This window comes from Salvia miltiorrhiza, chromosome 5, assembly GCF_028751815.1.
Source record: "Salvia miltiorrhiza cultivar Shanhuang (shh) chromosome 5, IMPLAD_Smil_shh, whole genome shotgun sequence".
NCBI lineage: Eukaryota > Viridiplantae > Streptophyta > Magnoliopsida > Lamiales > Lamiaceae > Salvia > Salvia miltiorrhiza.
In genome coordinates this window covers 19,621,281-19,648,715 of record NC_080391.1, presented here as the reverse complement: position 1 = coordinate 19,648,715, position 27,435 = coordinate 19,621,281, and the positions used below count along the sequence as shown (strand labels likewise).

General features: G+C 39.9%; 2 protein-coding genes across 2 annotated transcripts; both read left to right on the top strand.

The window, feature by feature from the left end:
- The first annotated feature begins 215 nt into the window (after window positions 1-215).
- On the top strand, window positions 216-4,573 carry LOC130986591 (bifunctional nuclease 2-like). Its single transcript, XM_057910039.1, has 11 exons — window positions 216-594; window positions 1,216-1,512; window positions 1,778-1,948; window positions 2,041-2,090; window positions 2,172-2,228; window positions 2,315-2,380; window positions 2,502-2,576; window positions 3,558-3,676; window positions 3,852-3,943; window positions 4,194-4,269; window positions 4,337-4,573. The coding sequence occupies exons 2-10, from the start codon at window positions 1,224-1,226 to the stop codon at window positions 4,244-4,246; spliced, it is 972 nt and encodes a 323-aa protein (XP_057766022.1). The 5' UTR covers window positions 216-594; window positions 1,216-1,223; the 3' UTR covers window positions 4,247-4,269; window positions 4,337-4,573.
- Window positions 4,574-9,906: 5,333 nt separating this feature from the next.
- On the top strand, window positions 9,907-13,665 carry LOC131025621 (uncharacterized). Its single transcript, XM_057955418.1, has 4 exons — window positions 9,907-11,634; window positions 11,767-12,889; window positions 13,107-13,194; window positions 13,248-13,665. Exons 1-4 carry the CDS (start codon window positions 9,907-9,909, stop codon window positions 13,663-13,665), a joined length of 3,357 nt encoding a protein of 1,118 aa, XP_057811401.1.
- Window positions 13,666-27,435: the final 13,770 nt, after the last annotated feature.

Below are 27,435 nucleotides of genomic sequence, written 5' to 3'. Positions count from 1 at the left end.
TTTTTATTTTAAAAAATAAATTAAATTATTTTCTATTTAGATAAATTGTGGGCGACCACAATATGACTGTTTAGCATCACTCTAATTTAAACATTTGATTAATATTATTTCTAATTAATGAAATTTTGGAAAATTAATATCATAAAATGGAGAAGCAAATTACCCAAAAATCTGTGGAAAAGTTACAAAAATGTCACTCTCGGAAATGTATATCCAAACTGAACGTTCCTCCTTGCGAAATATCGCACACTCTCTCACACTAATTATTAACACTATATTCTCTCTCTGTCTCTCTCTCTTATATATATAGCTGTATGTAAGAAAAAAAACATATGTAAAGGAAGAATCTCTTATCTTTTTCTTCTCTCTCTCACACCATTGATCCTTTTCATTTATCCAGACTTCTTGTCGGTTGTTAGCTATCCATTACTCTCCACTCCCTTCTCATCTCTTCCATTATTTCACTTTAGATCAATATGTTTGTCGAATTCTGATTTAGGGTTGAAAATTTACGGGGATCGAGCAGCTTATTTGGTGGATTTCTGCGCCTAATAACTATTCGTGCTTTCTAAGGAGGATCGTTGGTTTCTTCAGGTGTGATCATAATGAATCATCTGTTTCATTGAATAATTGATATATGGGTCTATAATTTTCTGAGCGTGACTGCGTGAGAGAGAGATAGAGAGAGCGCTAAAAAAGTTATCTGTTTCATTGAATAATTGATATATGGGTCTATAATTTTCAGAGCGTGACTGCGTGAGAGAGAGAGAGAGAGCACGCTAAAAAAGTTACCTTATGATTTATTTATATATTATTATGTGTTTTGACTTGCTAAAACTTTCTGGGAATGACGTTTTTGATTTAATGATAGTGTAAAGGGAAAGATTGTGCCTTTGCTGTGTGTTCTGAGTTCATGTAGTTTGTGCTGATATTTTGTAATAGTGATTTGTGGATAAAATTATTAATTCATCATTAATGATCCCAGAGTACTTTATTGTGTGCATTTTATATTTGTTTCAACATATCAGGTGTGCAAATGATTATTTCTCCCTGAAATGTGCTTATTTTACGGAATTAATATATACTAATAATCCTAGAATGTAGTAAATGTCTAGAATTATTGGAAGTTGTTTATATTTATATTACTTTGTTTTTCATTAGATGTGCGCATTTTGCTCATGTTTTAATTCTATTAATTTCTGATCCTTTCTGAAGAAATTGCGATGGCTTCTCTACAAGGCCCAGTTGTTAGCCCTGTAGTCCGTGCAAAGCAAAATGGACCTTCTTTACCTATTAATTCACCCTTACTGAAAGCTAGATTAATTAGAAGTGGATTCTTGGGGCTCGGAGGGCTTGGCTACAGCAGGGGTAATGCGGGTTACAGGCAGCATTCGAGGACGTGTAGAACAACTCAGTGTAGTTTCAGTTCATCATCAAATGGGAATGGTAGCATGGCTGGGAATTCGCGTGAGAATGATGCTGATTATGTGAATTCAAGTGTGGTTGAAGCTGGTAAGTAGTATTGTCATGCTAAGTTTTCTGGTGCATGGGGCATGAATGGACTGATCGATGATGTTGAACATGAAACCGTAAGCTAGCAATAATGCTTTTGTTTAGCATTGATTCAACTTTATTAGTATCAATTATCAAATTTGAGGATCATGATTATTCTTTTGATATGAACTTGTGGTGCGCTTTGTTTCTCGTGAGGGAGCTATAAGTTATTGCACACATGAAAGATTCTAACTCATTGTGTGTGTTTGATTGTTTAATATAGTTGAGGTGCGAAGTGGCCCAGATGGTTTCATGATCAAGATGAGAGATGGTAGGCAGCTGAAATGTGTCCATAACAATCCTCTCGGAGGTCATCTGCCGGATTATGCTCCACATCCTGCAATTGTATTGAAGATGGAAGACGGGACGGGGCTTCTTCTTCCGATTATTGTTTGTACGTGCATGATATTATCTCGATTTTCTGATAGACCTGAAGTTGGTATATCTTTTATGTCTTTATTCTTGTTCTTCTGTCCTTTCGTACAGTGGAGATGCCAAGCGTGCTTCTTATGGCAGCTGTACGCAATGTCCAAATAGTAAGCCATGATTTCTTGTTCCAATTCATCTATTGAGTTAAATTTTTATTCTTTTTAAATATAAATAATTTCTATATTCAGGCTAGGCCTACCATGTACCAAGTGGTGAATGATATGATCGAGAAGATGGGCTATACAGTGAGTTTCTGATATACACAATACATTGCAACTTTCTTCTATACCAATGCTTCAGTTTTCCAAATAATCGTGCGCCTTTTTTGTAGGTGAAACTTGTTCGTGTTACCAAGAGGGTGCATGAGGCATATTTTGCTGAGCTACACCTTGTTAAGGTAAGTGTATCCTGTTTCCTTGAGACTTGAGTAAATGTAAAACATGGGTGTACTCGTTGGTGAAATATAGCTCACAGTTATTCATGATTGTCCACTGACAACTTTTCTGTATCAATTGAAGTTGGGTAATGAAGCAGAATGCATGAGCTTTGACTTACGGCCGTCCGATGCCATTAACATTGCAGTGAGATGCAAGGTAATAATCCAGGGCCCACCAAGCTCAGAGCTGATTTTACAGCATTCAACCTTCTTCTTATGAGTGTGTGGGCATGTTGCTGAGAAGAAAAATTGTTAGGAATCTTAAGTCTTTTTTTTCGTACCACAAGTTAGAAATAGGAAATGAAACTAAATAGTTCTGCTTCATGCTATCTATTCAAATTGCATAAGGGTGTTTTGTTTTACGTGGCTATGAACTACATCTTTAGCAGTATGTACAGAAGATCCCATAATAAATGCATTGGATGTTGAATTTCTGGGTACAGTGTATCTCAATGGAGGTAAGGTTGTCTAAAGTTTGTAAAATAACTATGCCATCAGTATGGAAGACTCATGTGGTACATAAGCTCTGTTTAAGTAGTTATTATTAGAGTGATTAAAAGTTTTTGTTATTTATGGACTGCTGTTGTTGTGGTAAATAAGAGTTTAATTTACTCTCTCTGTCCCAAATATTTGCTCTAGCATTCTGTTTCTCAGTATCCTAACATTTAGTTTACTATATCTAATACAATCACACTACATTAAACTATTGCAAGATCCAAGCTTCATAAATAGAGACAATGTAAGAAGTTTAGTTAGATAACACATTTCCCATTTAATTCTTCATTACATAAGAGGTTCAAATGACGTGGGGAGTATTTAACAGTGGGGAAACACTTTGTTTTGTCTGAAACCTGTCTTAACATATACAGATTATACACCTTTCAAGTTTGTGCCTTGTAAAAGAACCATTACCACATTGTCAACCATTTTGGCATGTGGACATAAAACATATTAAGTACTTAGAGACGTGGTTTCTGTTATTCTGGCGTGTATTTGGTTTTCTGATTATAAATGTAACGGTTCTCCTGAAATTCTGTGAATAATTAGTTACACATAGGATGTGTAAAAAAAGATGCATTATGCAGTTTGCTATGCCATCATTAAGAGGTTTTGAAATTTGATATAATGTGGTATACAGGTGCCAATACAAGTAAACAAGTTTCTGGCATATAGTGATGGCATGAGGGTTGTTGAGTCTGCAAAGGTGATGGTGCAGAGTCCCTCTTCGGATGGCCCTTTGTTTACTGAACTGGACAGGTAATGTATATCCTTTAAGATTTCTGTCCTGCAAAATTTAATAAGAAATAACAAACTAGAGAGTGAAAAGGGTAGACATGCATAAAATCTGGAGTAATCATATAGGAGCCATCGATGTAGAGTAACAATGTAGACATAATATAATTCTAAAGATCCAAAGTTATTATTTATACAGACCCACTGGCCAAGCATGCATGGAAACAAAGGAGTTCAATTTGGTGCGAAACATGCTGATTGCTGCAGTTGAGGAACGTTATAGAGATGCAGGTATTAATTTTCAGTCTGCGGCATCACAATATTGTTGAATCTGGCGACTGCTATTATGTAGTTAGTCTTTCCCTCAAAAACTTGATGAGTGGTGACTAGTGCACATGCACTTCTGCATTTGAAATGGGGAGTTTGAGAATGAAGATTTCATTGGAGCAGTGTATTACACTCGTGGCCGTGGGCATATATTTCGTATTTCACATACATTGTGTTTATAAGATGAAGCTTTCATTCCAACTCTTTGCTGCAGCTTTATGGAGGGACAAGCTCACACGGCTTCGTTCCAAAAGGAATTGGACATAACATCTGAGTTGTGATGCATTAAGGTATGCCTTTGTGGCTTGAATTAGTCTTTTCTGTGTTCCTCGGAAGAAGTCATTCTTGGTTTTTCAGGTTTCAGGTGCAGCATGGGGATGCCTTTGTACATAAGAATCGGTATCACTCATTTTTAGTAAATAATCTGTAATTCCCCCTTAAAATGGCCGCCGTGCTAAAAGCTTGTGTATACATGTATAGATGAACTATTTGTATGTAATGCTGAATCTTGCACCAGATCTTGTGTTCAATGAATGCTGATATGACTTTAGTTTTGAGATTCGAATTAAAAATCACAACCTTTTACTTTACAAATTGTAGTATCGTTACCATTTTTATTCGTGTCAAAATAAAGCAGCACAGTATCCAACAATGTACGTTGTGTACACTTTGGTATGTACGTGGATAAAATAAAAATAAATAAGCATGATTATTCAAATGTGTCGGGTTAATATGTACAATTGTACTAATATGATATTCAAATTTACAACTACTATAAAGTTATCAAATTTTAGTGAACATAGACTATAAATGAATGTCTCATTTCTTAAATTGTACTTTCTCCGTCCCTGAAATTAGTCCCTTATTTTATTTTATGATGTCTTTAAAAAGATAGTTAACTTTTCTAATTAATACTATATAAAATATTGTTTTTACTAAATTAACCTTATTTAATGTTTCACTTAAATGGAAAAATGATGTGTGAAAATAATAAATAAGGGTATAAAAAATAAAAACATGAAAATTAAATGCATTTTCTTAATATGTGTGAAAAGTGGAAGAAGACTAAAATAGTGGGACGGAGGGAGTACAATTTAATTTTTTTGATATATTATTAATATCTTTTATTATACTATTTATTACTTTGTTCGTCCACCAAAAAATTGCCTATTTTGTAATGACACAGGTTTTAATAAATTGATTGAGTATGTTATGAGTGGAATAATGTTGTCAGTCTAATTGTGTTTTGCATGAGTATGATGTAAAATTCTAAAAAAAATTAAATTCCCCAAAATATCTATTGATTGTTTTCTATTCTAAAAAAAATTAAATTCCCAAAAATATCTATTGATTGTTTTCTATTTTTAAAAGACATATAAAGTTCACGTGTACACTTTGGGATGAGTATGTGGATGAAATGTAAACAATATTATATTTTCGGAATGAGAAATTAAATATCATGATTATTCAAATGTGTCCGGCTAATATGTAAAAATATGATATTCAAACTTGAAACTACTATAAAATCACCGAATTTTGTTTGAACACAAACTTGATATAAATGAATGTCTCATTTCTTAAATTGTATACAATATAAATTTTTTGATAATCATATATTATTAATATTTTTTATTTATAGTACTTTTTATTACTCACTCCGTCTACCAAAAAAATGTCTATTTTGTAATGACATGGGATTTAATAAATTGATTAAGTATGTTGTGAGTGGAATAATGGTCACACTTTATTGTAGTTTTAACTTAATTAATTTGATTGAGTGACAATTTTGACAAAAAAATGATATTGAGGTTTGTAATTAACTGGGTTGTATGGGTGAAATAATTATTTCACTTTTATTGTAATTTTAAATTAATTAATTTGGTAGAGTGTTGGACAGAGTAATGACTATATTGATAAATAAAAAGATAATATTAGCGATTATAACTGGTAGGGTATACTTACTAAACAAAATGAAATATGAATAAGTAATTTTTTCATTGAATGACTAAAATGACAATTTTTTTTTGGTAGATAAAATGAGTATTGATATTAAAATATTTGAATTTATTGAGACATATAATTAATTATTATAACAACTTATTTTTATAAATTCAAATGAGTTCGAGGAGTCAACGAGATTATTAAGCGGCCTTGAGATGAGAATGTCTAATTAATGAGTATTTTCATTTTCACGATGCGCTGGGGTTTGGGTCGTAGTTTGTCGAGTCTTGTTGATTTTCGGTATTACTTTCTTTTTGTTCATTCACGGGTTGTTTAGTTTTTTAGTTTTCACCTTTGGGTTTTCCGCCCATTTGTGTTCTGTGTTCAATTTCGATCGTCGGCTTTTCCTTGTGTACTTTTGTTTTCTTGGTTTGTACAGACACTCTTTTCTATCTATAAGGAGGGGATTAGTATGATGGAATTGAATAAGAGTGGAATGGAATGGAATGAGGGTGGAAAAGGAATGACAAACCTTAGGTGATTTATATGCTCGATAATTGGTATGCACAAGAAATACCAAATGAATGGAATTGTGATTCTTTGTTTAATTCAATTCCTATAATTGGTAGCTAGAAATAAAGTTTAGGAATGCAATGAAATTGTTTTATTTTATTAATTTCAATCCATGTATATGATTGTGTAATGCGTTGCATCAATTTCAATCCATATATTAGACTATTGCTTATATAAAGTTAATAATATTTCATTTTTTCTAAAAATATTTTTTATTAAAAAAAGTATTTTTATACTAATAATAATAATACACGTGTCATACAAATATACATGTCAAAACTTAAATTTAGAAGGATTAAGAATGTAATGAAATGGAATGGTTAATACCATGATAGGTGGAAGGAATGTTGATTCCCATAGACGTAGGAATGGTGATTCCAAATGGAATGATGATTCCTATAAAAAATAGACCAAGTAAATGAATGGAATGAAGGAAGTAATCACCATTCCATTCCCACCTCCATTCCATCATACCAATCACCTCTAAAAGAGTTTTTCCCAATGAGATATCTTTGGACATGTTTCGATGAGGCTCGGCCATTAATCTGTGTTTATGTGCTTTCAAGGATTATTTTCCCTTTTTTTTCTTTTCTTCAATAAAATCTCAATTTTATCATTATTAATGTTTATGTTGTAATGTTTACTTAAAACTGTCCGGATTGTTATTGCGACGAATAAACTATTGCAACGATTATATTTATACATTCAATTTTTTTTTTAGGATTATTTAGAAAAAAACCCTAGCATGAAAGGCTACGTCGCGCCGTCTTGATTTCTGCCGTCGATTTTCCTCTGCCGGCTGAGATGAGTATGGATGGACTCAATCTGCCGGCTATTTCTAATAACTTTTCGAAGAAATCATCACAATCCGTTTTGGTGGCTGGGGAGCCGTCGAATGCAGCAGTTACGAAGAATTTGATTGGAGGCAGCAAGGAGTTGCATGAACCCGCTGCTCTCTCTTATGGGACGCAGCCGTCGCTGAACAACCCTAATAAGGGAGATGGGGATTCGCAACTACAAAGTAAAGGGGATGTGCAGCAACGACAGATGGAAGAGGGGAGAAGAACCTATGCCGATATGGCGGTGAACCGTTTGCCGAGGAGACCGGATGTCGCGGCTCACAAATACCATGCTCTACGTCCCACTAAGGAGGGAGATTTGTTTTACTTCAAGATGCCGAAGGATCTGCTTGAGAAACAAGTTTCGGATTTCAAACATGCGCTAACTGGTAGATTGCTTCTAAATAAAGGAACTAAGCCAAAGCCCGCGATGATGCTTAAGAAGGAGTTACAGGATCTGTGGGGGATTTCGACCAATTGGAAACTAATACCTTTAGGCAAAGGTTACTACACGTTTGTCTTCCAGAATGATACGGACAAAGCGTTGGCTAAATCTAAATATGTTTGGGAAGTGATCAACGGACATCTTCGTGTTCGGGAATGGTCGAGGAATTTTGATTCTTTTAAGGAACATTCTTCTTTGGCGAATGTTTGGGTGCAGATTCACTATTTGCTTATTGAATATTGGCATGAGGAGGTTATTGCTGGAGTGGCGAGATATGTCGGTCATCCCATACGCATCGACGGAGCTTCAACGACAAGGGATTTTGGGCAGTTTGCCCGGGTTCTAGTTGAACTAGATATGGCTAAACCCTTACCTAATACTCTGCTTTTTGATGCTGATGATCATGCGTTCCATATTGAGTTTTCTTATGAACAACTGCCATTTTATTGTCCCAGGTGTAAAATCACGGGGCACTCTCCTGACAAATGTCAGAAAACAAAGCCTACGCAGGTCAAAGAACAGATGATTGAGGTTGCTGTCACTTCTAAACAACAACAATGGCAGGAAATTCTGGAAAAAGCCCATGATAAGGGTGATTCGGAGCAGGTGATTTTGACCATGGGAGTGCAAGCGAGGGGACTCTCTCGATCTCCGACTACAAAAGAAAACTCCAATATGGGAAATAAATTCATTGTTCTGGATGGTCTTGAAGAGGAGGGGATGCAGCCTGGGAGCACTTCTGATCCCCAACCGTTGGAGCAACAAAATGTCACGAGACAGGAGAATATTCAGGTTTTGAGCTGTAATGTGAATGAAAGACGTTTGTCGGGGTCGGAACTTCTGGAGATGGTCACTAAACCTGTTCACAAGTCTGCCTACGATAATCCGCTTACAGAGTACGTTTCTGAGAGCTCTGAAGAAGATGAAACTATTATAGCTGATGAAAGGCCTCATGTTTCATGTGAAAAACCCGAAGTTATTGCTATTGAGAACGCGATGAAGGCTCAACGTCTGGAGCAAATCTTGGCTATTGCGCAGGCTCCTATATCTACGGAGGTTAAGACAGCTAAACGGGGACGCGGCAGACCACCTAAACAGGATATCCAAGGAATGAACTCTAGACCAGGGGGGTCTATTTCGAAACATGCTGAGGAGAGTATTAAAAGCCGACTGAGGAATTCTGGCGAGATGGGCAGAAAAGCGGGGGAGTTTGTTATTGACTCTAGTGATAGAGCCTGTATTCGTGCGATGGACAATGTGGTTAATGGAAGTTGGGCTGATCAGGTGGAAAGAAGCGGGGCCTTCCCCGCTGAATCGGAACAGTTTTAATGAATATTATCGCCTGGAACATCCGCGGGATGACGGATGAATCCAAGCGTCTTCTTAAGGAACATTGCAGTTCCTTTTCTCCCATTGTTTTAGGTTTAATTGAACCTAAAAAAGCTTTTCAAAAGGTTCGACAAAGCTACTGGAGTTCGTTGAATCTTATGCTGATACATCAGAATTGTCGTTTCCCCAGTTGCTTGAACATCTGGGTGTTGGTGCACCCCTCGGTGGCTGCAAATATTATTTTCTCGTCGGCACAGGCTGTGATTGTTGACTGCTGTTGGCAGACCTTTTCTTTTAGGGTGGCGATTATTCATGGTGATAATGATCATATTATTCGCCGTGATCTTTGGAGAGACCTCCTCCGTTTTACTTCTGGTAATACGGTTTTTATTGGTGATTACAATGCTGTTAAAGGTGCTCATGAAAGAATCAGTTCTCGTTCCCCGTCTAGAAGTTCGTGTGATAATTTTTGTACTTTCATTGATGATACTCAATTTTTTGAACCCCCGACTGATGGGATTCGCTACACGTGGTCTGGTCGCCGGTTTTTGCCACGACATGTGGAATCTATTCTTGATAGGGCCATTTTTTCACAAGGTTTTGCGGATTTATGGGATAACATCGTTACTACAGCTCTTCCCCGCCTCACCTCGGATCACTCTCCTTTAGTGATGCAGTGTCGTCTTGCTCAGCCCCCTGGCAAGAGGAATTTCCGATTCTTGAGTATGTGGACTCTACATCCCACGTTTTTAGACATGGTAAAGGAGTCGTGGTCGCGTTCGGTTGATACCTGATGTCCGATGCTTCGTGTGATGCTGAAACTTAAAAGGTTGAAGGGGGATATCAAAGTTTGGAACAAAGAGATTTTTGGGAACGTGGACACTGCCATCTCTCAACTCCAACGACAACTTTCGGATACCCAGAATCGGATATCTGAGTCTGGCTATACGGACGCCTTGTTTGATGAGGAGGTGAGCATTCAAGCCAATTTGAATGTTACCCTCAGTCGGAAAAACAGCTTGCTTCAGCAAAAGAGTCGTATTTCTTGGCTTAAGGATGGGGATCGGAATACTGGATTTTTTCAAAGAATGACTAAGTTTAAGAAGAAAAATGCTTCGATTTCTCACTTGAAGATTGATGGTGTTGACTGTTATGATTCGAAGGTCATTGAGCAGCATGTGGTTAGTCACTTTGCGGATTTATTCAAGGATGATGGACATCCGGGAGCGGATCATCTTGATATTGATGCTCTGATTGATGCTACTATTACGGAAAGACAAAATTTCGAGCTTGTTAGCATTCCGCAGGAGTACGAGATCAAGGCGACGGTTTTCAGCATGGATGCCAACAGTGCTCCTGGTCCTGATGGTTTTTCTGGGCATTTTTTCCACACTTGTTGGGATATTATTCAGGATGATGTTGTGGGAGCTATTCAGGCATTTTTTCAGTACTCTTATCTTCCCACTGGCTGTAACTCTAGCACGATGGTGCTTATCCCGAAAAAAGATACGGTGTCAACCGTTTCCAATTTACGGCCCATTGTGCTATCCAACTTTTTCTTCAAAATTATGTCTAAACTTCTTGTTGCTCGTCTCAGCGGGATTGCGGCGACTCATGTCTCAAGCAACCAGTTCGGCTTCATCAGTGGTAGAAATATTCATGATTGCATTATGCTGAGTTCGGAGGGATTTAATGCCATGCAGCGAACTAATAGGGGCTCTAATATGGCTTGCAAGGTTGATATTAAGAAAGCTTTCGACACCATTCGTTGGGAGTTCATTATGCAGGTTTTGAGAGCAAATGGTTATCATGAGACTTTTATAAATTGGATTTCGATAATTTTCAAATCTGCCCGGCTTTCTATTCTTTATAATGGGCAGCTCACTGGTTACTTTCCTTGCTCTCGTGGGGTGCGGCAAGGTGATCCGCTTTCTCCCATTCTTTTTGGGATTGCCGAAGATGTCCTTAGCCATCTTATTAGCAGTTGTGTGAATTCGAGACATCTGGTGCCTATGAGGTTCAGCCGTGCGACGAACTTCCCTACTCATCTGTTTTATGCAGATGATATTATCATTTTCTGCAATGCCACCATTCGGAATGCCTGCAAACTGAGACAAGTGTTGAACTATTATGAGGGGATGTCTGGTCAGAAATGCAGTCAGGAGAAATCGAATGTAATCTTTGGGAAAGGTGTTTCTATCGCGAGTAAAAGGGAAATTCAGCGAGCTCTTGGTTTTATGATGGGCAGTCTTCCTATGACGTACTTAGGGGTTCCCATTTTTGTTGGCAGTCCGCGTGCTAGTTTTATCATGCCTATATACGACCGTATCGTACAAAAGTTCGCCAGATGGAAAGGTTTACAGCTTTCGATTGCAGGGAGACTTTGTTTGGTGCAATCGGTCATTCAGAGCTCCTTGGTGCATTCGATGAAGGTTTATAAATGGCCCAGAGCGCTGTTGCATTCGTTGGACAGAAAGTGCCAAAATTTCGTTTGGACTGGGAATGTTGATCAACGGCCTAGCTGTTCTGTGAGTTGGAGACGTGTGTGCTCTCCCAAAGAGGAAGGCGGTCTGGGCATCCGCTCTTTCACTTTAATGAATCAATCCTACCTGATGAAGTTGACCTAGAAGATGATTAAATGAGAGGATTGGGCGCATCAGATCATCAGCTCGCGTTATCTCACGAGGTTTAGATATGCAAAGCGGACTATTGCTAACTCATCGATCTGGATCGGGGTAAAGCAAGAGGTTAACCCTTTGGTGCTCGATTCTTACTCTTGTATTGATAATGGCGCCAATACATTGTTTTGGACGGATGACTGGCTGGGATACAAGTTAGTTGACAGATTAAGAATTTCTCATTTTATGCATGAGTTTCTTAACTTCGCTGTGAAAGACTACTTTTTTGATGGTAAGTGGCACTTCTCTGCTACGTTTGTGAACACTTTTCCGGATATTGTGGCGGATATTTTATTGGTGTCTTTTGGGGATCAAAAAGACCGAAGATTTTGGAAGCACTCGGTCAAAGGGGAAGTTACTGCGGCGCTTGCTTTCTCTAATAAGTGTCATCGTTTTCCAATGGTCAAATGGGGCAAGTGGATTTGGGAGCCTTTTATACCTGTTCGTAGATCTATTTTATGTTGGAGGGTGTTGCATGGTAGATTGCCGACGATGGATGTCCTTAGAAGACAAGGCATGATTGCTCCTAATGGTTGTCATTTTTGTTTAGCAGATGAAGAATCCATTGATCATATCATGTGGAGTTGTACGAAAGTTAGTCAAATATGGAATACTTTACTGGATTGGTTTGGAAAGACGGAGCTGCTTAGCTGCATTGATATTACTACCTTTCTGGTTTTTGCTTGGAATGCTAGCTTCAGTTCGCAAATTCTCTCTCTTTGGAAAGCAAGCATTATAACTGTTATGTGGAAGATTTGGGATGTTCGAAATTCGGTGGTGTTTGAGGATACTCATTTTGAAGCTAGAGCTGTGCTTGCTTTTGTCAAAGCCTTTCTCAAAGAGTTGGATTCTAGTTTCGCGCGGATGGGAACGATCAGGAACACGTGGGGCGACTATGTGATTATGAGGCGGATTGGTGTCAGTTCGCGCAGGAGTCCGCCCCCGCGTATGTTAGAGGTTCATTGGTGGCCCCCGGTTGGTCATTGGATCAAAGTGAATACGGATGGCTCTGCTAAAGGGGCTCCTGGTCCTATCGCAAGAGGTGGAGTGTTTCGTGATAAATGGAATGTGGTTCGCGGTTGCTTCCACATTAAGGGTGGACGAGGTTTTGCTTTTGAGGCATAACTTCTTGCTCTCATTACGGCAATTAACATTGCTCACGAGCGTGGTTGGTTTCATCTATGGGTAGAATCTGATTCTACGTATGTGGTGAGATTGCTTGAAACGAGATCCAAAGATGTCCCTTGGAGATTTTTTGCAGCTTGGATAAAAGTGCTTTCGCGGCTCCGGAATTTTAGCATTATGGTCACTCATATTTTCAGGGAAGGAAATCAACCGGCTGATCTCATGGCCAACGGGGATAGACAAGAAGGTTGGTGGCCTTTTGCGATTGATGAGATCAAGCAAGCGGTTTCTCGGGATATGGCTATTCATAGCTTCATCCGTACTGTTCTCTAATGAAGGTTTTTGCTTTGCTTGATGTCGGGGTTTTTGCGAGGAGTGGGCTGGGCTTTTGGAGGTGCTGTTGTTCGGTCCAGAGCTGAGGTGTGTGGCTGGCGGTGGAGGGGGTTCCGGTTGTTGGTTGCGGTTGGGTTGATGATGGCTTGGCACAAGCCTTTCGTTGAGCATCTGGAGAGCGTTCTCTGTGGTCGGGAGATAAAGGGTCCGGCTGCTGCACTGCGAGGGAGGAGGTCTTCATCATTGCTGTGGTTTTCGTTGCTGCTCAGTTTCAAAGGTGCTGTGGTCTTCTTGGAGGAGGTTGCGGTGGGGTTGCTGATGGCTTCACTCAAGCCTTTCGTCGAGCCTCTGGCGAGCATTATCTGTGGTCGGGAGGTAAAGGGTATTGCTGCTGCGATGCGCGGGAGGAGGTCATCATCATAGTTGTTGTCTTCGTGGCTGTTCAGTTTCAAAGGTGCTCTGGTCTTCATGGCGGTTTCTCGTTTATTTGGGATGTTGTGATCTGCGGGGTAAAACCGGCGACGGCGTATAACCGGCCGCGTTTCTACCTTGTTTATTGGCGCTTGGATAGTGGTTCTGGGAAGTTCACGGCGACGGCGTATAACCGGCCGTGTAAACTTCTTTTTTTTGCTTGGCGCTTTGTTTGGGTTTTGCTAACGGCGACGGCGTCTCACCGGCCATTTGCCTCTGTTCGTTTTTTCTTGTGGGGTAGAGAGCCGGGATTGTTTGGGGACGATAGTTAGGCCGGAGTTCCGGAAACTTTCCCTTCCGCTCTTTTCCCTTTTTCGTTTGTTTATGTTCTTAGACGGGTACTCTTTTTCCTTTTTACAGTTTTTCCCTTTGGGTTTTCCGTAAAAAGGTTTTAATGAGGCTCGGCCCTTAGTTTGCTTCTTGTGCCTTCAAGGGTTTTAGGTTTTTTTCTTTTTCTTTTATAATAAAATCGCATTTTAATAATAAAATCACTTTTTAATTGTGCTTGAGATGAGTACGTATGATGATTGAATTATACTAACCTCATCGTTTTGATTCATCTTTATACTTCTTCATGATCAACGATTTTCAAATGACAGAATTCTACTAAGTATAAATTAATTTTATGATTGGGTTACAAACTAATTAAAGATCAAATATAATGCGTGAACTAAGTTATTTACGTGTTACTTTAAGGGTGATTCTATTCTTGAGCATGTGGAAGGAGTCGAATTTCTGGCAAGCTATGGAAAGCTTATTCTCCTTGATTTCCTCAGAACCTACGCACATTCTTTCCAGAATGTCCCACATCTCCTTTGCTGTTCTGCACTTGATGATCTTCATGACATGCTTGTCAGGAACGGTGCCGGAGATGATGCTTTTGGCGAGGTTGTCTAACTCATCTTGCTTCCTTTCTTCTGTGGTGAAGTCTGCCTTTGACTTGGGCTGGTCCTCATCGTAAGGTTCCTGATGGATGTCATTAGGAACCCTTTTTACAGTTTCGGTGATGATGATCGGACCGCTGGTGATGACTTCCCACATTCTGCAATGTTGGGCGGTGAGGAAGCTTTCAAGCCGAAACTTCCATATGTCGTATTTTTCAATACTAAACATAGGTAGAGAAGATAATCTGCTGTGGTTAGTCTCCATCAAAAAAGAGAGAACAGATAACAGCAGATAGAGCAAATAGCAAGCACAAAAATAAGAAAGAGTAAAACAACTTCGAGACCTTTAAGAAAGGATCTAGTTCAAGTAGGAACTAGTCAGAGATAAATAGTTCTTGCGAACAACCTGCTCTGATACCAATTGTTAGGTCTGGGGGGTCTCGAATAGGTGTATGGGGGGGGAATACACCTATAGGCTATTTTTAATCTATCTACCAACCTCAATTAGAGGGATCTCAGTCAGAGATAGAAAATAAACTTTTCATGCAAACCAGACACCTGTTTAACCGAAATTAGTTTTGACCAACAGGGTTGACGACTGATACTGAAAGCTCTTCAGTAAAGAGTTATCAGTTAAGTCACTAGAACTTAACTGATCCACGTAAGGGCTTCAGTCGTGTTTGCAAAGATAAAGATGATATCTCTCTTCCTTACTATCAGAGGATAGTGATTTAGATTGATATCATACGCAGCGGAAATTAAACTTAGTTTCGAATAGCCTCGGTGGAGCAGATAGTTGGATTAGGGTTTCTCTAGCTGTTAGTCAGTGTTCAGTTTTATCAATTGAAATAGCACAGTTAAGAATGTAAAACTGAAAGCTGTAAATAACACAGAGACTTTTACGTGGTTCGGAAAAACTCTTTCCTACATCCACGGCTGGTTGATCAGACCAACAATCCACTCCGCAAGTGCTTGCCTGGTGCACTGCAAACCGTAAACTGAAGATAAACTCTCTTCAGCACCTACACACCTCGCGTAGGGTTTCCCTACCTACACACCTCGTATAGGATTTCAGCACCTACACAACTCGCGCAGGATTTCCCTGCTAAGCACACCTCGTGCTCAGACTTCCCTTTCAAAGTTCCGAGTACCTTCCTGAATCTCCGAGTCACTCAAACACTCTTATGGGGGAGAGGTTTAAACGAGTGCCAACTATACTTACAAAGAACAAGTTCTTTGAAACAAGTTTGACCTTTGGCTTCTGGGTACACAGAATATATGCCTAGGGTCTAAGAGAATGTATGTAATCAGCAGTGACTGATTTTGGCTTTGGAATTCTCTTCTTCGATTCAAGCTTTGAGCGGTTTAAGCTTTAGGCTGAGTAGCTATTTCGGCAGAGCTTCAGCTTATGTCGTTGAATCGGTGAAGATTGAAGTGATCCTCGAGCGCTATTTGTAGGAGAACTCTTGAATAGATCCGTTGGCGTAAATCGTCTTCAAGATTTCTTCCGTTGGAGAGCAATTCGAATTTGGGCTGAGGCTTCAATCTTCGAGGTTCCTTGTCTGTGTGGAAACGACTCTCTTTGAAGGACATGAGATGTGACATCTCTGAAAAGTAGCCACCAGATAGGAATGACCTCTGCAGAGATAAGATATTGAGATATCTCTGCATTTAATGCGGCTGTACTTGAGCGTACGTGGCTTCCTCTGAACATTGGAAGATCAGTCATAGGAGGAATGTTCAACTGATACTTGACTTTAGTATCAGTCTATGGCGCGCATTAAATAATCAGTCTTCAACTGATTCTTCAACTGATACTTCAGTTGGTAACTCCAGTCTTCAGTCTTCGGCACCGCAACTATACTAGAAACGAACTCTAACACTTGAGTTCAAAATGATTCTAGTCTATTACATTTAAGTCCTATGAATTTTGGTATCATCAAAACAAGGGTTAGGATATTCCACAAGGTTCCCAACAATTTCCCCCTTTTTGATGATGCCAAAACCACACAGCAGTTCTAGACAATAAAAAGACTGAGCTCTCAGTACAAGTTCTAGACGAGGGGTGAAAACAGTTCCCCCTTAACAATAGAACCTTAACAACTTGTACTCAGGGCAAGAACGAAAACAGTTCTAAACGCAGAACTTAAAAGAAGACAGAAAAACCATAAATCAGAGCCTGGACAAAGAGTCATTGTCTTCAGGGTGAGATCAATAAGAAGTTCATTTCATTAAAAAGGACTGATAAGCCATCAGTCGAGGTACAGAGCAAGACTTACATTGGAGTAATAAGAAAAACAAAAAAACATCATGGATAAACCATGGACTCCAGCAGTCTGCTTGGCTGCGCCTTGAACTTCATCTTCTGTCTTCGTGTCTTCAATGTTCCTAAGCTTGTTCCACTCTCACTTGTTTTCCGTTGAATTGAGGTCTCTTCTGAAACGTCATCCTTCTGACTTCTGGTGATCCTTTGCTGTTCCATCATCAAACGAGAGTTAGAGGACAGGAGCAACCTCAAGAAAAAGGTTTCTCTCTGACTTCTGACTTTCCAACTTTTTCCCCCTTTTTGGCAACATCAAAAAGAGAGAGATGACGATGGAGGCTATGATCAGACGGTACCCAACTCCTAGTCTCAGAATTTCGTGAGAAGATTTGAGAACAGAGTGAGTCCGGATAAACAGAAGAGGAGGACGTCAGTGGTGGGGTGAGGAGATGAGGGAGACGAAGAAGTGGAGGAGGACAAGAAAACGTAGAAGGCGGAAGATAAAAGAAGGCTGCCTTGGAAGAAGTAGAGGGCTGCCTTATGAGGAGAAGGATCAGGTTGGTGAATTGGAAAGAAAGAGAGAAGAGGGAAGGGTGTGAGAAGGAAGAATCGAAGCGGTGGCAGCTGAGAAGACTAACACCGTCGACTCGCCGACCCAGGGTCTGTGAAGAATAGACCCGGTGCGGCTGAAGATGCCGGCCAACAACAAGAGTGATCTCGTTGTTTGTTGCAAGCCAGGGAGGAGCACGAGATATGCGATACGGTATATCTCCTCCAGAAGCGGTGAAGCTTCCTGGCGCTAGGCATGAGAATGGAAGACACTCGCTTCGCTGGATACAGGTGAGGGTAGAGCAAACTTTGACGTCGGAGAGACGTTGTGATCCAGTGGAAGGGTCCGGTGAAGACCAAGACTATGAGTGTCATTCTTCCACTCCATGACTTTGCAGTCATAGATTTCTCCTTTAGTCGGAACAAATTTTCTCTGCAACTTAAAAAGAAATTTGAAACTTTTTCTCACAGTGAAGGCTGTGGAGAGTTGTTAGTTGATGCAGAAAAATCGTGAAGACAACATGGTGTATAAATAGACAAGATGTGAACCATGTAGAAGATAAAAAGGTTTTTCGAAAACTGTGCCTAAATTGCAATTGAAGAAAAAATTTCGCGTCCGCCGTCACTGCGAGGGACTTTGAAAAGCATCATTACATATGTCATGTCAATGAGCGTTTCAAGAAATTTTATTGCAGAGGCAAAAAGGTTGGAAGGATTTTTGGCAAAAAGATCAGGACAAGTTCAATCAAAACAGATTTTCTCTTTTATAAAATTCTTGTCCTTATCGGATATTCCATTTTCCAACAATTCCAACAATCAGTTAAAGTTTTTGAAAGAAACTGATCAGTTAGAGAAAAGGTTTTGAACTGAACACTTAAAGCTCTAAACTGAAATAACTGATTTTTGAAAAGGTAAGCATTTAAAATATTTACTGATCAACTGAACATAGTAGTCAGTTGATACCACGTGATCCTGGTTGAATCATCATGATGACTTCTTCTTCAGATGAGCATTTGGACTTCATTGCTTTCCACGTCGGCGATTGTAGAAGCAGTAGTTGGTTGACCACCAGTCAACATGACTGTTTGAGAAAATCTTCAAACACAGCATCACTCTTCAGGGTTGATGAGGCCGATCTTTGCACAAAGATCATTGAACATTTCTTCTGGAAGAGCCTTGGTCAGCAGGTCCGCTCTCTGAATAGCAGTGGGAATCCATTCCACAGAGATATTCTTCTTTTCGACATGATCACGAATGAAGTGATGTCGAATCTCAATATGTTTGACTCTGGTGTGATGAACTGGATTCTGGGAGATTGCAATAGCACTGGAGCTGTCGCAATAGATAGGAACTTCCTTTTCCTCGATCCCATAGTCCTTTAGTTGATGGACTAACCACAGGATTTGTGAGCAGCAGCTTCCGGCAACAACATATTCAGCTTCAGTTGTAGAGGTGGCGACTGAAGTCTGCTTCTTTGAAAACCAAGAGATGAGCTTGTTGCCTAGGAATTGACATGTTCCGGAGGTTGACTTGCGATCAAGTTTGCATCCACCGAAGTTAGAGTCTGAAAATCCAGTGAGCTTGATGTCGTCGTCTGCTGGGTACCACAATCCTAAATTGGGTGTGCCCTTGAGATATCTCAGAATCCGCTTAGCTGCATCCAAATGAGCTTCCTTAGGATCTGATTGATATCTTGCACAAACCCCGACTGCAAATGCGATATCTGGTCTGCTCGCAGTCAAATACAGCAAAGATCCAATGATTTCTCTGTACTTCTTCGAAGAGACAGAGCTTCCTTCTGAACCTGGATCAACTTTCCAGTTTGTGTTCATTGGGATCTTGACTGATTTCATGTGCTGAATACCGAACTTAGCTATCAGCTCCTTGGCATACTTGGACTGGCTGATCAGTATTCCTTCTTTGGTCTGCTTGACTTGTAATCCGAGAAAGAAATTCATTTATCCCATCATGGACATTTGGAATTTGTTCGTCATGATGTCAGCAAACTTATTGCACATGCGTTCGGATTTGGATCCGAAGATTATGTCATCGACATAAATTTGAACAAGTAAGAGATCTTCTCCTTCTTTGAGAGTGAACAAAGTTCTGTCCACAGATCCCTTTTTAAAGCCTTGTTCAATCAGATACTCAGAGAGAGTATCATACCACGCTCTTGGTGCTTGCTTCAACCCATGAGCGCTTTCTTCAGCTTGTACACCTTTTCTGGTCCAGCAACCTCAAATCCAGGATGTTGTTCTACATAGACTTCATCTGTGAGCACTCCATTAAGAAATGCACACTTGACATCCATTTGGTGTACCTTGAAACCTTTGTGAGCTGCGAAGGCTAAGAAGAGTCTGACTGCTTCCAATCTGGCAACTGGGGCGAATGTCTCGTCGTAGTCGATTCCTTCTTCTTGACTGTATCCTTTAGCCACAAGCCTTGGTTTGTTTCTCACAACGTTTCCTTCTTTGTCTTCCTTGTTCTTGAAAATCCATTTCAAGCCAATCACCTTTGCATCGTCTGGTCGATCCACAAGCTCCCATACTGAATTCCGGTTGAATTCATTGAGTTCCTCTAGCATTGCGATGACCCATTCAGTGGACTTCAGAGCTTCTTCAATATCCTTGGGCTCTGTAGTTGATAAGAAACAGCTGAAATTCTTATCTTCGTTGATGCAGTTCTGGTTGATGTCGAAGACGAGGTTGCACATTGATCTCCGAGTCTTGACGCCATCTGATGGTTCTCTAATGATGTTCTCCTTAGAGTGGAGTTCAAACCATCTTCGATACTTCTTGATCTCTTCAGGGGATGGTGGAGCTTCTTCGGTCAGAATAGCTCTGGGATGTTGAGCACCTTCTGGAGCAGGGGTGAGTTGAGCTGGGGCGGCTTCTGCGCGTTCAACTTGAACTTCAGCAACTGGAGTTCCCCCTTGACTGATGCCATCTGTATTGGCTCCAGTCTGGACTTCAGACCGTTGGTTGATCTTCTGATACTAAAGCATCTCAGTATCTTCATCTTTGCCAGGTCCCCACACCAAGACAGTAGAGGGCTCGACAGTGTGGATTTCAGCTTTGGAACCTTCAGTGATCTAAACACCCTTTTCAGCATCTTGTTCCCTGAAATCATCTGTAGACTCATCAAAGATCACATGAGGTGTTTCTTGTACACAAAGAGTTTGAGTATTGAACACTCGATAGGCTTTGCTTGAACGTTCTGTTCCAGAGTATCCAATGAAGACTCCTGGATCAGCCTTGCTATCGAAGGTTTTCAACCTCTTCTTATCATTGTTGTGTATGAAACACTTAGAACCGAAAGCATGAAAGTAGGCAATCGATGGCTTTCTGTTCTTCCATAACTCGTATGGAGTTCTTCCATGTCTCTGAGTGAGGAAGGAGCGATTCTGCGTGTAGCATGCGTTGTTGACTGCTTCGGCCCAAAACTTCAAGGGGAGTTTTGACTCGGCTAGCATCGTCCTGGCTGCTTCCTTTAGAGACCGGTTTCTTCTTTCTGCAACTCCATTCTGCTGTGGAGTTCTTGCTGCAGAAGTTTGATGACTGATTCCTTGTTCATCACAATACTCACGAATGACAGTATTGAGGAATTCAGTCCCACGATCTGATCTGATGCTGATGATGTTGACTTCCTTTTCAACGCTCAGTCTTCTCAGCAACTTTGGCAGTTCCTCCAGTGTTTCCTTCTTTTTGAAGAGAAAGATAACCCAAGTATATCGTGAATAATCATCCACAACTACCAAGGTGTACTTTCTACCGTTGTAGCTTCTTGGAGTGATCGGGCCAAACAGATCCATGTGAAGTAGATGCAGAATCCTTCCAGAGGAGTGTCCCGTCTTTGACTTGAATGACGTTCGCGTCTGCTTTCCTCTGAGGCATGCTTCACATTCTTGCTTCTTCTGGAATACAATAGAAGGAAGACCTTCTACCAGTTGATGTTTAGCAAGTTTGTTGATCGTCTTGAAGTTGAGATGGTTGAGTCTCTTGTGCCATAGCCAATTGAGCTCCGAGCTGCTCTTGCTGATGAGGCACGTTTCTGGTGGGCTGTCTTCCCAAGAAACGACGTAGAGACTCCCTTGTCCGAATCCCTTCAGAACCACCTTCTTCTGATTGTTTCTAACAGTGAATTCATCCTTTTTAATTTTCACTGTGAAACCACTGTCACAAAATTGACTCACAGACAACAGATTATGTTTAAGACCAGAAACAAAGCTAACATTACTGATACTGGCGTTACCCATGTTGAGCACACCGTAGCCTTTTGTTTCTCCAATCGAGTTGTCTCCGAATGCAACTTTGGATCCAGCTTTCTCAACATACTGGGATAGATATTCTTTGTAGCCCGTCATATGCTTCGAACAGCCACTGTCCAGATACCACGTTCTGATTGAAGCTTTGGCCTCTTCCTTCTTTTTATGTTTCCTGACATTGACCTGCAAGGAAGAGTTGCTTCAGGCACCCAATCAAACTTTGGGTCCTTCAATGTTAGCTCGAGTTCCCTTTGGAACCCAAATCTGCTTCAGAATTGGTCTGGCTAATCTCTTGCGCTTTGTTGGATGTCTGATCGATGTCGTTGGCACTTTAGGTGGCACGTGAGCATTCTTCTGTTGAGAAATCCTTTTGAAGGCCTCACTCTTGCAGCAGTTCTGTCTGATGAGTGGTTGAGGTCTTCTTTGCTCGACGAAGTATCTTCCTTGAGATACTTTAGTCTTTGCAGACTTATGGAGATTTGTCTGACGTCCAGTGGCTTTTCGTCGAGGAATTGGCATGGCTCGACTGGACTCAGCATTGCTTGATCTCCATGGATGTTGTTCCTTATGAAACTGAACTGAGGATGTCAGTTTCTGACTGATGTGGCCTTTCTTCCCCCTGGATTGATGAGGAAGATTCTTCTTGGCTCCTGATGTTCCTTCCCAGATCTTTGACTGAAATCTGCTTTCCAGCCTTTTCAATAGGGTGATCTGGTTGGGAGCCTCCTTAGCTCGTCTGTAGCTTCGTGGAGGTGGAACATTTGATCTGGCCATCAGTCTGCGCTTGTGAACTTCATCCATATCATGGTCTCTTGATTCTTCTGAGGTTGTGATTTCAGAAGGATCATTCTTAGAGATGATCATGATATTCTTTCCTTTGGCAGCTGCAACCTTTCCTCCGATGCTGTTGACCAGTCCTTTCGATGGAAAGTTGCTCATCATGGGAGACTGCATCATGCAGTTCTTGACTGTTTCTTCCAGCTTGTGATTGAGCCTCTTGATTTCATGAGATGCTCTTTCACATTCTGAATTGGAGACTCTAAGCTCTTCTTCCAGTCGGCTGTTCTCCATGATTAGCTGATCAAGACAAGTTTCATCCGGAAAGTAGATGATTGTCTGATGTTTAGCTCGTTCATCATTGATCTCCTGGTCCATTTTCTGATTCTGCTTGAGGAGATCTTCGAACATTTTCCTCAGCTGACAGTGATCAGTCATGAGCTGATCAAACTCGTCAGTTTCAACGGATGAGCTATCTCCAGATTCTGAGTGGTCTCCTGAAAGCAACAGGAAGTTATCAGTATATGGAGTTTTTGTGAGAGATTTTACCTCTGGGCCATTCATTCCATTGTCGTAGCTGTTGTCGGCTACATTTTTTGATTCGTTGGCCATCAGGGCTCGGCTCTCATCATCTGAGCTGGAACTGTCGTAGTCGGATGATTCTGATGTGTCGTTGGAAGTTTCAGCATCATCAGCAACCATCGCTTTCTTCTTCGAAGATCTGCGATCTTTCTTCGCTTTCAGTTCCCTGCGCTCAGCTGGAGTCAATTCAGGGCATTCATGTCGAAAGTGCCCTTTCTTTCTACATCCAAAACATTCCAATTCTTTGATGTCGTAAGCGGCTGACTTCCTTTCTCCGCTTTGATCTGTGGAATGTCTGGAGTCCCCTTCTCTTTCTTTTCCCTTGTAGTGCTGCTTGTGGAACCTTCTGTACTTCCGGAACTTGGACTCCATCTTGTTGAATCTGTCAGTCAATAGGGCATATTGACTGAAGAAGTCCTCAGGGTTGAGTTCCGTTGGCTCCTTGATCTGCTTCTTGCCTTCTCTGGTCGAGGCCTTCAGTGCAACTCCTCTTGAGGTTGATGGACCATCTTCGTCTGATCCTCCAGCCTTCTTGTTACCAAGATTTCTCAGAAGATCGAACTCATTTGCCATGAGATCGGAGAAAAGCTTGTTTGTCGGGAGCTGACTGAATCCTGGCTTATGCTGATGAGCGACTGAGTAGATCTGCCATTCTCCACGTGGCAGTGCTCGAAGAATCTTCAGGTTGATTTCTCGTTGAGTGTATTTGTCTTTGGAAATGGATTGAACTTCATTCAATATAAGATTGAATCTTTGTTCCATTTCCTCGACAGATTCATTCTTGAGCATGTGGAAGGAGTCGAATTTCTGGCAAGCTATGGAAAGCTTATTCTCCTTGATTTCCTCAGAACCTACGCACATTCTTTCCAGAATGTCCCACATCTTCTTTTACGTTCTGCACTTGATGATCTTCATGACATGCTTGTCAGGAACGGTGCCGGAGATGATGCTTTTGGCGAGGTTGTCTAACTCATCTTGCTTCCTTTCTTCTGTGGTGAAGTCTGCCTTTGACTTGGGCTGGTCCTCATCGTAAGGTTCCTGATGGATGTCATTAGGAACCCTTTTTACAGTTTCGGTGATGATGATCGGACCGCTGGTGATGACTTCCCACATTCTGCAATGTTGGGCGGTGAGGAAGCTTTCAAGCCGAAACTTCCATATGTCGTATTTTTCAATACTAAACATAGGTAGAGAAGATAATCTGCTGTGGTTAGTCTCCATCAAAAAAGAGAGAACAGATAACAGCAGATAGAGCAAATAGCAAGCACAAAAATAAGAAAGAGTAAAACAACTTCGAGACCTTTAAGAAAGGATCTAGTTCAAGTAGGAACTAGTCAGAGATAAATAGTTCTTGCGAACAACCTGCTCTGATACCAATTGTTAGGTCCGGGGGGTCTCGAATAGGTGTATGGGGGGGGGGGAATACACCTATAGGCTATTTTTAATCTATCTACCAACCTCAATTAGAGGGATCTCAGTCAGAGATAGAAAAGAAACTTTTCATGCAAACCAGACACCTGTTTAACCGAAATTAGTTTTGACCAACAGGGTTGACGACTGATACTGAAAGCTCTTCAGTAAAGAGTTATCAGTTAAGTCACTAGAACTTAACTGATCCACGTAAGGGCTTCAGTCGTGTTTGCAAAGATAAAGATGATATCTCTCTTCCTTACTATCAGAGGATAGTGATTCAGATTGATATCATACGCAGCGGAAATTAAACTTAGTTTCGAATAGCCTCGGTGGAGCAGATAGTTGGATTAGGGTTTCTCTAGCTGTTAGTCAGTGTTCAGTTTTATCAATTGAAATAGCACAGTTAAGAATGTAAAACTGAAAGCTGTAAATAACACAGAGACTTTTACGTGGTTCGGAAAAACTCTTTCCTACATCCACGGCTGGTTGATCAGACCAACAATCCACTCCGCAAGTGCTTGCCTGGTGCACTGCAAACCGTAAACTGAAGATAAACTCTCTTTAGCACCTACACACCTCGCGTAGGGTTTCCCTACCTACACACCTCGTATAGGATTTCAGCACCTACACAACTCGCGTAGGATTTCCCTGCTAAGCACACCTCGTGCTCAGACTTCCCTTTCAGAGTTCAGAGTACCTTCCTGAATCTCCGAGTCACTCAAACACTCTTATGGGGGAGAGGTTTAAACGAGTGCCAACTATACTTACAAAGAACAAGTTCTTTGAAGCAAGTTTGACCTTTGGCTTCTGGGTACACATAATATATGCCTAGGGTCTAAGAGAATGTATGTAATCAGCAGTGACTGATTTTGGCTTTGGAATTCTCTTCTTCGATTCAAGCTTTGAGCGGTTTAAGCTTTAGGCTGAGTAGCTATTTCGACAGAGCTTCAGCTTATGTCGTTGAATCGGTGAAGATTGAAGTGATCCTCGAGCGCTATTTGTAGGAGAACTCTTGAATAGATTCGTTGGCGTAAATCGTCTTCAAGATTTCTTCCGTTGGAGAGCAATTCGAATTTGGGCTGAGGCTTCAATCTTCGAGGTTCCTTGTCTGTGTGGAAACGGCTCTCTTTGAAGGACAGGAGATGTGACATCTCTGAAAAGTAGCCACCAGATAGGAATGACCTCTGCAGAGATAAGATATTGAGATATCTCTGCATTTAATGCGGCTGTACTTGAGCGTACGTGGCTTCCTCTGAACATTGGAAGATCAGTCCTAGGAGGAATGTTCAACTGATACTTGACTTTAGTATCAGTCTATGGCGCGCATTAAATAATCAGTCTTCAACTGATTCTTCAACTGATACTTCAGTTGGTAACTCCAGTCTTCAGTCTTCGACACCGCAACTATATTAGAAACGAACTCTAACACTTGAGTTCAAAATGATTCTAGTCTATTACATTTAAGTCCTATGAATTTTGGTATCATCAAAACAAGGGTTAGGATATTCCACAAGGTTCCCAACAAACAGAAAATACATTAATTTTTAATTTAATTGTAATTATAACATGACTTTATAGTCTGGCCAGAAAATACATCAAGTTTCAATTTAATCTCAATTATAACATGACCTTATTTAGATTATTGTTCATCATAGATGTATTAATATTTATTGTAACTTCATATTAAATTGTTATGTATAAAATATTGTTAATTGATTGATTTATTTTTATAAAAATTAAGTTAAATGACTAATTATTTTATATTAATCGTTTCATAATATATATATATATATATATATATATATATATATCAATCAATTAAAAATACATTTCTACATTTTCAACACACAAAATGCATATATATATATATATATATATATTTGATTTTAATATTCTATTAATATATTACATATATAATAAGTATTCCGTCCCTAAAATAACTTCCTCTTTTTCCATTTTGGGACGTCCCCCAAATAACTTCCTCTTTCTTTCTTTCCATTTTTGGAAACCTACCCCACCACTAATAATACTTTATTTATTCTTACTTTTTACTTTTCACCACTCACAATACTAATTATAACACTTTTCACAACTTCCAATAATAATTATATCACTTTTTCTCCATTATCAATACACTTTACAACTTTTTATTAAAACCCGTGCCGTCCCCAAAGAGGAAGCCATTTCAGGGACGGAGGGAGTATGAAATTATAAAATATTAGGACCAATAAATAATTTAGGTACATATGTAATAGGAACTATGTTAAAAAGTAAATAATATTATATATTATTTACATATTCATCAAGCATATATATATATATATATATGTATGTATAGTATATTGTGAGATGAAAAGAAAATTTAAAATATTTTTATATTATTATACCAAATTAATTATAAAGTCATGTTATAATTACAACTAAATTGAAAACTGGTGTATTTTCTGGTCAAGCTACAACGTCATGTTATAAATGCGATTAAATTGAAAATTGATGTATTTTCTGGTCAAATTATAAGGTCATGTTATAAATCAGAAAATTGACAAACTACATGTATTTTCCGGCAATAACCCCTTAATATAATGAAAAAGTTCAATGATTAATTAGTTACTTCGTATGTGGAGAATATGGCATGCTGCGTCCATTTGATGTCGAAGGCAGAAATGATGACATCTGTGATGGATTGGATGTTCTGCAACTTCTCTTTTTGTAAACTGTGGAGGTGCTTCTCGTCGTACAACGGTTCCATTAACGAATAATTTTTTAAATGGAAAACTCGAGTTGCACCCTCAATTTAAGGCTATAAGTTACAGAATAAAATAGTAAAGTCATAATTATTTATAATTATTATTTTAAATTGAGACTATAAAGAGTAAAATGGGGGCTAGGAATAGAATCACCCTTACTTTAATTATGGGAGGCCCAATAATTGATTTGGTGGTGGTCTTTTAAATTAAGCAAGGCCCAACCCTCTTGTTTTCTTTATCTTT